A 12,647-nucleotide genomic window follows, 5' to 3' on the forward strand; every position below is an offset into this window, starting at 1 on the left:
GATTGTATATTTCAGCTCAACTTTTGTATGATGTAACTCATGTAAGCTTTTGCCTTGAGATTTTACATATATCTGAAAGAGCTTGTAATCCATTTTGTTGGTAAGCTTTTTGTCTGTTCTTGTAACTCTCATGGATTGTCTATTATTATAATTTATAAATGCTCTTTCTGTATTAATATCCTCAAATCTCAATGGCTAGTTCTTGTTTAATATCATAGTATAAATGTTGATTTCCAATAGATCAAAGGTTATAGGTGAAAAAATAATTAAAAGTTAAACGTATCAATTATTTTTGAGATGAATGGAGTAGTAATACATATCTCTTACATTATCACAACAACATTCTACTCCTTCCGTTTCATGATATGCTTTTCACTTTACACTTAAGATCATTTTAAAATCTTAATTAATTAATCTAATTTATTGACATTGACACCAATTATTAACAGTAATTACGTAAACATTGAACAGAGATGATGGGGACAGTAGTTGCCTTGACAAGTTGAAATAATAGGCATGAACAGAAAACAGTTGACAGCCTTGACACATATGACACTATTAGCCAGAGCAGTAACCACTTTCCCGCCAAAATCAACGCAATTATTACAATTTCCCGCTAAAAAAACTCAACTGTTACCATTTTCCCGCTTAAAAAAAATCAATTGTTATTACTATTTTCCTGCCATTCACTCATCCTCACTCCTTTTTTTCTCACTCGCTTGTCTAGCTCACAAAAAATCCAAATTACAAATGAAAAACAGCGTCAACAATGGCAATAAGAAGAGAAGATTGTATCCATGTGACCAGGAAGATACCACTAACAACGGTAGCAGCCGCGGCAGCGGCGAAGTAGACAGATTAAGCTCTCTCCCAAACTTCCTTTTGGGCAACATTCTCTCTCGCCTTCCCCTTTATTTGGCAGCCACCACTTCCGTCTTATCTCGTCGATGGCGTAGTCTCTGGTCCCGATTCGTCACCCGCCTTGTCATCAACCACTATCATTTCCTACGACTACTCAAATCTCAATACCCTGATAGTCGTCACAAATTCCTAACTATTATTGATAACATACTCCGGCAAGTTACTTCCCTTGAAATCACCACCTTCGAACTTCGATTTTACTGTCAAGATAGTGATAAGGAATTCTGCTCCTCGCTTTTGGAGTCCTGGCTTCATCAGATTTGCACCCGAAATCCCAAAGAAATTAAGGTGACAGTCGAATTCGATTCTAAGCTCCCTTTAATTCCACTACCTACTTGCATTTTCGAGTGTCATTCTTTAATTGAACTCAAATTTAGTGGAAATTTTCGTTTTAATTTGCCTGAAAATCGAATTATTACTCTTCCTAATTTGAAGAAGCTTGAGATTTATCTTCCTGTTCTGAATACTACATTCATAAGAACAATCATCGCATTGCTTAAATCTTGCCCGATTTTGGAAAATTTAACTTTGACATTAAATTGGCCATATGATGAATTTGTCATGGATATATGTGCTCCTAATTTGAAGTACTTTAAGGCGAGTATGTCTGGAACATCGCGGCGTAGCAGGTTTATGATCGATGCACCTAGGCTGAAAGACATTGTAATTGGCAGTAGTTTGGCCTGTTACAGCTTTGTAAATCATCCAGGTAGATTACAAAAGGCATACATCACCTTTCGGCATTCTACCAGTAAAGGCGAAATCGATTCTCTCAGCGTACTGTCAGACCTTATTCAAGGAATTTCTAGTATAAGCTGCCTTGAGTTGTATGATGATCTTACTTTATTCAACTGCTTTCGATATATGAGTGTTAAAGTGAGGCCGGTTTTTCACAATTTGACGCGCCTCATCTTGACAAAATATACAAAGGAGATTGAGAATGAGAGTGTTCTAATACCGGTTTGTTTGTTGAGGAAGCTTAAGTATATAGAAATTTCGGAACTTACAGGGGATGAGAGTGATGTAAGGTTCGTTAAGTACATTTCGAACAATGCAAATGTGTTGGAGAAACTTCGTGTGATGGTTGATAACCTCGACAATTTCATAGATGATGATGGAGAAAAGGAGCAACTGTGGAGGGAATATATGTTCTGTAGAACATTGTTTAATCTTTCAATGAGATCATCAGCTTGTGAGATCGAGTTCGAAGGTCACTATATAATCAAAGCAACGACTCCTAATTTAGATGTTGGACCTAGTATGGTTAATTATTTTGGCCGCCAATTGTCTGAATGAATTTTGAATTGATGTCAAGGTTAAGCATTGTTGTAATTTCTAAATGCTAGTCGTTTTTCTATAAGATATTATCATCTGCTCTACAATGTATTTTTATATTTTGTATGAAATGTGAAGTTCTTTGTGTTCCCGATTATGTCCCTATTGTAAGAAATTTGAGCTAGTCTGTTGTAATTTATCTCAGATTTAGAACTTTGTTCTGTTACAGAGATCGATTTGTGAGGTTTTATTTTATGGTTCCTATATATGTAATGCATCGAGCAAGGACTTCAAAGATGGAATACTTCCTAGTCAGATGAATTATGTTGGACGCGAATTATCTGAATGAATTATGAATGGGAAGTCAGGTTGAATTTCAATATGCCCATTTTTGTATCTTGTTTTTTGGATGTTACTCAATTGTCATTTTGTGATCTCTATCTATTTACACTGAAATGTAAAGTTTCTCATTTTCTGTAGTCCTTACTGCAGTATTCTTAGATGTATTCTTGATGCTTGGATTTGATGAACTGAATGTTTATGTCTCACTAAACCCAGTACTTTGCCTATTCTAAAATGCTATATGAAATTCTTCTTATTATAATTCCCAACTCCAACTGAAACTCATTATCCTAAATAATTTGGGGTATGAAACTTATTAAAGTTCAGCCAGCTATGTGTTGAAAATGATGATTGACCGTTCAATTTGCTTAACAGACATCAGTACATCACTACCAGCATTTTATAAACAGTTTGACAAGGGAACTACCTTAGTTGCTCACCAGACAAGTAAAATTCGGTACAGCTGATTTCGGATACTGATAATGTCAGTATCAAGAAAAAAGTGACAAAGGTCATCAAAGAAGCAAAATATTGCCACAATTTGGTAGTGTCCTTCAGATCCTCTGACAGTAAGACACAGTTTAAGAAGTAGGCATGCAGGAAGAATTTTCACAACTACAGAACTACTGAGAAGGTGGAAAAAGATATGGAACAAGCATATCATCTTGAAGTTTAAACCATATTCAAATTTGCAATAACCATGCTGTTTGAGGCATTTGTTAATATTCGCCACTTGCTTTGTTGATAATTATGAGTTTGAATCTAGCTTGCCACACTCCCCTTTGTTTAGGTTCAGCTTAAAACGATTCCGAGGGGCTGATAGTCGGTATTTCCAACCATACTATAAGGTAGGCCTGTTCACGGATCGGATATCCGAAGACTCGGATATCAAAAATTGATATCCAAATCCGATTTGAAAAATTCGGATATCCGATATTCGGATATCCAAAATTTTCGGATCGGATGCTTCGGATATCCATTATCCAATATTAAGTAAAATTGTTATGATTACTTTCTAAATTTCACTAATTTTACCGTTTTTTTATCGCTAAGTTGTACAAAATATTTTAACAAAAATAGTAGTCCTTTTGCAATTAATGTTATCATCAAATATATTAAGAATATTACAATAAGTTAATAATGCAGGGTTAGTTTTATATGAACAATTTAAAAAATTTATATATATTTCACTATTTTAGGCTTTATATTTCGGATATCTTTCGGATATCGGATATCCGAAATTATGAAAATTAATATCCAAATCCGCATCCGATATCCGCTTTTTCGGATCGGATATCCGATCCGAAATGAAAACTCGGATCGGATATCCAAAAATTCGGATCGGTTGCGGATTGGATTTTCGGATTCTCGGAGAGTTTTGTACAGGCCTACTATAAGGGGATCAGAGCCTCACATTGACAAATGAAAACTAGAACAGAGCTAAATATCACTTATTTATCATATAATCCAGAATTAGAAAATGTAATAAGTAAAGTTCTCTACAACTACATTGTTGTCTTAACCCACATCTGAACTTGCATGTGAAAGATCAAAGCGGTCTTAATGTTAAGATTTAAGACTAATTGTTATGAATCTGAGTCTTCAGCACATTTCTAGCTTGGCAAAAAAGAATCAAAGACTATGAACGAAAAATGTGAAAAACTAAGTCAGCTTGTGATAATTACATTAGAATCTAAGCAAAATTGTAGAACTATTACTTGCTCATCCTTCCTTGTTCTCTCTATGAACATTTGGGACTGAGATTTACAACAAAAACGCACTCCGTACTAGAAGTGCTGTTACGAAAATCAACAAAACAATTTTCCAAGAAGCTACATGACATATATGTATAGCAACTTTTTTATTTTACCAGGATCAGGATTTGAGAGCTAGCCAATTTTCAAATGAGCCAATCCCTTTCCCTTAATGGAAAAACCAGTGTCTTGCATCATTGCCACAAATTCACTGTAGTCAATGAGTCCGTCCTGCGATGCATGAGAAATTTATTATCAGATCTCTCTTAGACTTTAAGACAATATGTATAACTACGCGATATTTTCCTTCTAATGCCAAATGGAAGAGATAAACATATACAAAGGGATGATTAAGACTTTACATTATCCTGATCAACCTCACGGATCATCTCATCCAAGTGAACATCTCCCAAACCGAACTGCTCACAAGCCTGCTGGAGCTCATCCGGAGTGATATAGCCACTCCCATCTTTATCAAAGTATGAAAATGCTGCAAAAAGGTGATCCTCCTTCTGAACTTTATTTAGATGGAGCATTGCAGCCAGAAACTCGCCATAATCTATTGTGCCGCTGTTGTCAACATCCGCCTGCAATAAGAAAAGAATTAATTTTGGTTTTGAAATAGGCATGTAAGCCATCTTTATCATAGTCATACATACCACCGTAGTCATATATTTGCTCCATGTCAAGTTGCATAGCATGAAACTTGAACTACAAGATTTTCAGACAACAACATGACATAATGCTCTCAATTTTCTGGGAATTTTAAGTATTGTAATATTTTCTGTTCTCTTTAAATCAAAATGTATTTATTGAGAAAAATACAAGTTTATCTTCATGATAAACAAAAAAACGTCTATCTAGTGGTATTTTTGTAACTAAATCAACATTTTTTTATTAAATGTGGGCCCAATGATGACTAAGGGCCTGTTCACATTTACCGAACTGAGCTGAATTGAACTTAACTGATTGGAGCTAAACTGAACTGATTGGAGCTGAACTGAATTGAATTGAATATTTTATGAGAGAAGGAAATTAGGAGCTGAACTAAACTGAAATTAAGCTGAAGTGAACAGGCCCTAACTATATAGGTAGGATTGCATATGTATGAACCCCAGACCCATGTGGCCATGTGGGATTTTCATCAAACTAAATAACCAGGGATTAAGAACATTTCAAAAGCATGTTGACAACACGATATTGGCAATGTTCTAGAAGCTTATCTTCATCTCCAAGCCGCACCAAACTAACCCACCCTCCCCAGTGGATTGCCAATACATTTACAAAACAATTATGTTGACAGTGTACACAATAGGAAATATCAGAGCCTAGGTTTTGGTCACACCAAAGGGTTTTATGTATACGCACTGTGCAGTAATGATTGGTCTGCCTGAGGCTTTCTATGGACATTCATTTAGTTAAAACAGGCTTTTCCCTGCCTATTACTAAATGCTGCATCCTTCGCTGATTTAAGCATTTTCTCTAATTAACACATAACCTATTAGCCAATCACTTCAGCTTTCAGCTTTTTGATGATGTTACAAAACCAGTATGAATAGAGTGGAATCTAATAATCTATGTTTGTTAGCAGGCATTCAAATGTAAACAGAAGACGTTTTCATTTAACATAGCCAATAACAATGATTGGAGAAGGAAAAGAAAGACAATAAAGAGCTGCTTATGTGTAATTGTGTAAATCTGAATTTAGCACAACTTACTGCTTGCATTAACCCAACGATTTCAGAATCCTTGAGATTGCCACCAACTTTTTCCAATCCTTTTTTCAGCTCCTCAAGGGTAATATGTCCACTATTATCAGTGTCTATCATTTTAAACATTTCTTTCAGGCCTGCAATCTCGTCTTCAGAAAGGTTCTCTGCAATAACCTGCAAAGATGATTATGAATTAAGCCCATCTTGGAGAAGAATAATTCAGTCATAATATTCCTATGTGATTTTTTTTGTATTGACATATGAATATGATACCAACAATACCTCATCTTAATGGGCTTGGTAGTTCTGTAAGACTATGCCCTATTATGATGTCATACGTACTACCAGATGTTGAGGTTCATGTTAATTTTTCATGTTTTCTCTGAATTAGCTATATGTATAGATTAATGATGTCCAAATACCACTTCTGCATTAGTCTTAAAAAGATTCTACTCTTTTGGAAAGGAGGAACTTATTGTGGAAGAGTATATTCTAATTGGCCTGAATATTGTTCTAATGCCGAAGTTGATGCAGCTACTTAAATGACATGCGGCACATGCCCTACAAGCACTGCGGATCTGTCAGTTGCATTTCGGTTTATATTTTTGATGGAAACATTCTCTCTGCTGTTATTGGAAGTAAAAATTCAAAGGTCTGCCACTCCCTTCCCTTAACTCGCTAAGAATATGAACATTTTCAGACATTATGGTAATGTTGATGAGTTTATGATCAAGATTTAGTGGCTTACAAATGCAGTGAAAATATTGTATAGTCATTCAGATAGCTGACTTTCATGACATGCTCAATTAACATTATGCATAGTACCACTACCATGAGCTAAATCCCATTTGAGCTTGTGACACATCAGTTTTAATCAGCCAGGCAAAACTGTTGGAATCATAAATCAGAACATACCCTTATAGCTATCTTTTTTAGCTTGTTCATGGCAGAGAATTGTTTCAAACGAGAAAGAACAGCAGAGTCAAGAGGCTTATCAGGAGCCACACCACCAACCTGAACCCAAGGATGGCCTGTACACAAGAAGCTCGAAGATTATAGTTCTCTATATAAGTAAAACTGTAAAACCATCAACCACAGTACTACCCACCGTATTACACTAATTTAAATTCTTTTACAAAAGATTTTCTCCAGTTTAACAAGACAAAATATATATATATAAATTACTCCTGGTGATCAAGCTGGTTACATGTACAGATGATAACTAGCAAACTAAGTCATCTTATATGCAGTGAATCTTGCTCCACTAGTATTTTTTTCTCTTTGTTCTTATTTTATGGATTAGAAACTTGCACATTCTACTCATCCTTTGGTAACCTTGCTTCTCAATTCTGAATCATCATATTGAGGCATGTAAAATGTAAGAAGATACCCCTTTTTTTTTTTAATATAATTAACCTAATGATAGATATTAACAGGATTAGTGTGATCAATAACGTCTACATCGATACATGTACAGACAAAATCACTGGACTCAAGCAATAATAAGGAAAGACAAACAAGGTTTAAAGAGTAAACACTGGAATATAGCAAAATTATATACAGAGAGACAAACAACACAATACACAAGTAAAGTATGATGTCCTAACCAAACCACCAGATCCAAAAGACTGAGATGCAATGAGGATTAGAAAGTAGAAAAATCTCTAAATACTGCTTAAACACAAAGGAAACAACGAAAATAGTCCTGAGTCCTGACTCACTAGGCAGGAATTTATCCGATTCTTATAGGTACAAGATTACTTTGAATCTACAGATGCAAGACAATAGAGTTAAGACATTATTGGGAGTAATTCAACTATCTAATTACCATGGTTAACAGGTAGAGGAGTTGTTAGAAATGTGTACAGACTATTTACCATAACAGTCAGATGAGTTATTTAAATCAAGAGGGCCTTGTAAGGCAGCTATCTTATTGGCCACATAGTGATAATGAAAATTTTCATCAAGGACATGCACCTTGACAAAGATCTAGACAATGGGTGGAAAATCATATAGCAAATAATTAAGAATTTCTCCAGTAAGACGAAAAACCTACACCTGAGACAAACAAGTAACCAACAGCCAGAATTTCTAAAAGTCAAACTATGACCATCAAATAACAGAGAAAGATGTAAACAGCAAATATTTGATTCACAAACATTTATATTGAAAGCATAATTCTATTCATAACTGAAGCAAAACTATGAAATGTGTCACGTTTATTTGATGGAGCAATAAATTCTAAAATCTTCTCACACCGGATAACAGAGACAGATGAAAGTAATAAAGATAAGATTTACAAACATTTTATTAACAAGAAAAGAAGAGTAGTGTGAAGTAGACAACGGTAAGATCATATAAAATATAAGAAAGTCTAGAAGATGCACAATCCAGATTCTCGATTACACCTCGTAGTCTGTCCACCAAGATATTTCGATGGATCTGCTGCTACCATATTTTTCTGAGAGAAAAGCTGACAATAGGTTCATTAATTATTGCTGAGAGTAAATGCTTACTACAACCAACAACAAAGTCTGCCTATGTTAGCGAATGAAACTAAGTGAGGTACAAACCAAATCACTAGTTTAGTTTAATTTGAACATTTTTTTACTTCCGGTTTTATGTCCAGTTCATAATACAGACTACAAAATTTTTCTGTGTACCTATTCAACTGTTGGTGAATTAACTGCTTATTGCAAAGAATTATCTTTAGCTTCGTGAATAGTCAGGACTAGCACATTTTTTGTGTAAATTTTCTAATTTGACATGAGCATAGGCACCAATTACAAAAAAGAGGATTTAGCATTGTAAATCATAATACTCACAAAGAACTTGATGAGCTGTCAGCCGCTTCTTAGGGTCCCTTACAAGCATTTTTTTCATCAGGTCCTTAGCGCTGTCGGAGATACTAGGCCATGGTTCAGATATAAAATCAAGATCACCTTTCATAACTTGCTCAAATATTCCTTGCTCCGTTTCTGAACCACATACAAAGTAGTGCACCAAGTGAGACAAATATGCAGGTAAGCATATATAGAACGAGAAGTAGGTTTAGCTGAATACCAACCATCCCAGAATGGGGGCACACCACTAAGCAATATATAGATGATCACACCAGCACTCCAAACATCACATTCTTGACCATAAAATTTCCGCAAAACTTCAGGTGCCACATAGTATGGACTTCCCACTACATCTGTAAATGTTTCACCTGCATCATAAACCTTTCATTAGATATTTCACATCATAAACTAAGTTGACCATCGAATCACTAACCCATGGTAGCTAATGGGGCTCTCACACAAGGAAAGGGGTCCGACATGCACATTTCAAAGGGACATAACTAAGCAATTTAGTGTACAATATTCCACCAAACAAAAGACATCTTGACTACCAAACTATCAAGAACTTGTAAAAGAACAAGTACTTCCTCTCAAATCCTATTCTTCAATGTATACAGATCACATTATAGCAAACATCGAGTTTACGCCATGTTAAATAAGCAAAAACAGAACACTGATTCTACTAAGCAACATTCATGTCTTAGCAAAGCTGGCCATGAGACTACAACAAGATGGAATGGGGTTTGGAAACTTCGCCTGATAGGTTGCTGCGAGTATGGTAGCCCAATAATGCAATAATATAATTTAGGAAGACAGAACATCGAACATAGTCATAGACGAAGAAAGAATGACATTGATGGTGAGGCACATTGCTATGACCACTGAAGAGTCAAATCCATGTCCTTTATAACCAACCATCAATAGACATATGCTCAAATGTAAATTTATGGAAAAACAAAAGCTCATGTGCTAGTGTCAAGGTGATGACTATAGGAAACAATGGGTAGTTCCTATACAAGGTCCCAAGAATCAGTAAACAAGGTCTTTTGGTGACAAAAGTATATACCAGATCTTCATAAGTGGCTTCATAGTTCACAAAACTCTTAAAAAGACTAGATGATCAAGCTAGTTCCTAGTTTCCCCGTTGTTACATTTACAGACTCGTACATATGATGATCCCAATAACCCTATATTCTATTAAAAGCTACCGTGTATCCCATTAAGTCAGTCACAAAGGTCACACCCTGTATCCCACAGAAAGCCACCCCCATCTCACCAAAGCCTTGCCTTATGCAAGGCCTACTCTGTTTAATATCATGAGAAAGTGCAAAAGCCAATTACTTCAATAAAAACTCGTTATAACATTATATATAAACTACTTGGATTGATCCAAGAGCCATTTTAATGTAGGATCACTGCCAAATGCCATGCATTTAAATAGCCCATACTCCATTCCAATACCATGGCAATACAACACCAATTCATAACAATAAATTCGGCAAATTTATAATTCCAAAACCAACATAGATCACTACAAAATCTCCATTCAAACTTAAAAAGGTTTACTATGCATGGATGTTCATTGCAGACCCTGTCCACACAAGAGTCAAGACCAATCATTCGAATCACTCCCCAAACTGCTATGGAGTATACTATAAACTACTCTATCCCTATTACAATGACACGACACTACTATTAAACAAACCCAAATTATAACATTTACACTAAGCAAATTTGTAATACCAAAACTAACTTAATTACTTGAACACTAAAATAATCTCCACCAAAACACAAGAGGGTAATTTTTATGCATCGATGCACAATAAGGTTATTGTGGACCCGATCCACGCAATCCCCAAACACAATCAAAATGTAATCCAACACTGCATCAAAATACCTGGTTTAAAAAACACAGAGAGACCAAAATCAATAGTCTTCAAAGCAGAATCCTCATCATTATTAACAAACAAAAAATTCTCAGGCTTCAAATCTCTATGCAAAACCCCTAAAGAATGACAAGCCTCAACAACCCCAACAATAACCCTAGCCAATCCAGCCGCCTTTCGTTCCGAATAATGTCCCCTTTGTATGATCCTATCAAAAAGCTCTCCACCGGCACACAAATCCATTACCACATGAACAGCCACGGCATCCTCGTACGCCGCAACAATGTTAATCACATTAGGGTTCCCTGCTAAATGATGCATGATCTGAATCTCCCTCCTTACATCCTCAATGTCCTCCATAGATGTTAGCTTTCGCTTCGCAATCGATTTACAGGCAAATTCTTTACCTGTGCTCCTCTCAACGCACATGAAGGTGGTACCGAATTGACCCTGACCTAATTTCCGACCGAGAATGTAGGTGTCTTTAAGGTTGCCGGTTTTCCGACCAAGAACAGATTCTAGTTGTAACCCCATGCTGGAAATCCGCCGCACGTGGTGGGGTAGTTGTGGTGGTGGTTTCTTGTCGGTGGTGGTGGGTGTTTTGGGGGAGGGTGGATTGGTAATTTCATTTTGGATGAGATCATTGTTAACGTTGTTATTGTCGGAGTTTTGGTCGGTGTTAACGTTGTTATTGTCGGAATTTTTGTCGGTGTTAAGGTTGGTGTTGGAGTTCTTGTCGGTGGTGGTGATGGGAGGAGGAAGGTTGTTTTCAGTCGCACGGGGACGCCACACGGCGGCGGTAACAGAATCGAAAAAACTGGATTTATTTGTTGTTGTGGGGCCTGAGCTTGTGTTCCCCATCAGGAAAATAATTATTTTATTAAAGAATTAAATTAATTGGGTATTGGTTAAATATTTTAAAAAGTGAAAATTAATCATGTTTTTATGTGGGTAATTTTTTGATTTTTTAGGAACAAAAAGAGGAAAATGTTCAACATTGACTTTTTATTTTTTTATGTTTTGTCCAAATAAAAATTAATAAAAGATTTTTAGCTGAAAATGAAGATGGTAGATAAATTTAATACTCTCTAACGCCAGGAAAAATTGTCCCGTTGTTTTTTTAAGCCTGAATTTTCATTAGCTATGGAGTATGTCATATTGTCATGCACGGTAATTTTCATTTTTTTTTTTATTTTTTCTTTTTCTTTTTTTTTTTTTAGGATGGTAATTTCAGTTTCAATTATATATTTAATGTTGTACATCATAATTAAAAAATTAAAAATTATCAAAAACTAATGTTTATCTATTCTTTAATTTTTATTTGTTACTTGGAATTATTTGCAAACCCTAAATCTAGTACCAATTTCTGTTGGCACGCATTTCTCTCTTTTAAGTTATGGACGAAATTGCTTAAAAAGAGGTTGACATTCAAGATCATGGTGTTGGTAAGCCAATTTCTAAGGTTGTAGATGTTGGTAAAGGTGCTAATTAATCAACGGTCCAATCCGCTAGTCTAATCCGATCCGGCTCGAAGTAAGTTTGCCAAGTCTAAAAACATGTTTTTAATTAAAATTCAAACCCAACACGAATAACCGAAAAATTCCGATTTAGCTCAACAAGAGTGGTACTTTTTAGCGGGTTTAGGTATGATTTCTTATGCTAAGGCCTAATCGAACCAAATTTTGATCACCTCTAAATGTTGGTGGGGAATTACAAAAGTGTGAGACTGAGGACATTTTTTTTTTTTTTACTTTTCCTTACTATGTGCTTGGGTTGATGATTCGCTTGGGCCTTTTCTAGTAGTATAAGAAATTTAATAAGATCACTATATGGTTGAGGACTTGAGGTCCTTAACACTTATGACCGTAATCGATGGATATGAATCAAATAATCGACAAGGAGCATATGGAGACC

At 35.5% G+C, this 12,647-nt stretch overlaps 2 protein-coding genes across 2 annotated transcripts; one reads left to right on the forward strand and one right to left on the reverse strand.

The window, feature by feature from the left end:
* Nucleotides 1-750: 750 nt before the first annotated feature.
* LOC145596814 (F-box/LRR-repeat protein 13-like) lies at nt 751-2,217 on the forward strand. The gene has a single exon (XM_081653010.1). The coding sequence runs from the start codon at nt 751-753 to the stop codon at nt 2,215-2,217; it is 1,467 nt and encodes a 488-aa protein (XP_081509136.1).
* Nucleotides 2,218-4,087: 1,870 nt separating this feature from the next.
* On the reverse strand, nt 4,088-11,594 carry LOC145597467 (calcium-dependent protein kinase 20-like). The gene is made up of 7 exons (XM_081653646.1): nt 10,745-11,594; nt 9,072-9,215; nt 8,830-8,982; nt 6,920-7,035; nt 6,011-6,178; nt 4,655-4,879; nt 4,088-4,523 (listed from the first exon to the last, which is right to left on the reverse strand). Exons 1-7 carry the CDS (start codon nt 11,592-11,594, stop codon nt 4,428-4,430), a joined length of 1,752 nt encoding a protein of 583 aa, XP_081509772.1. The 3' UTR covers nt 4,088-4,427.
* Between the last annotated feature and the right edge of the window lie 1,053 nt (nt 11,595-12,647).

The sequence above is a fragment of the Chenopodium album genome, chromosome 20 (assembly GCF_948465745.1).
Source record: "Chenopodium album chromosome 20, dcCheAlbu1.1, whole genome shotgun sequence".
NCBI classification, from domain to species: Eukaryota; Viridiplantae; Streptophyta; class Magnoliopsida; order Caryophyllales; family Amaranthaceae; genus Chenopodium; species Chenopodium album.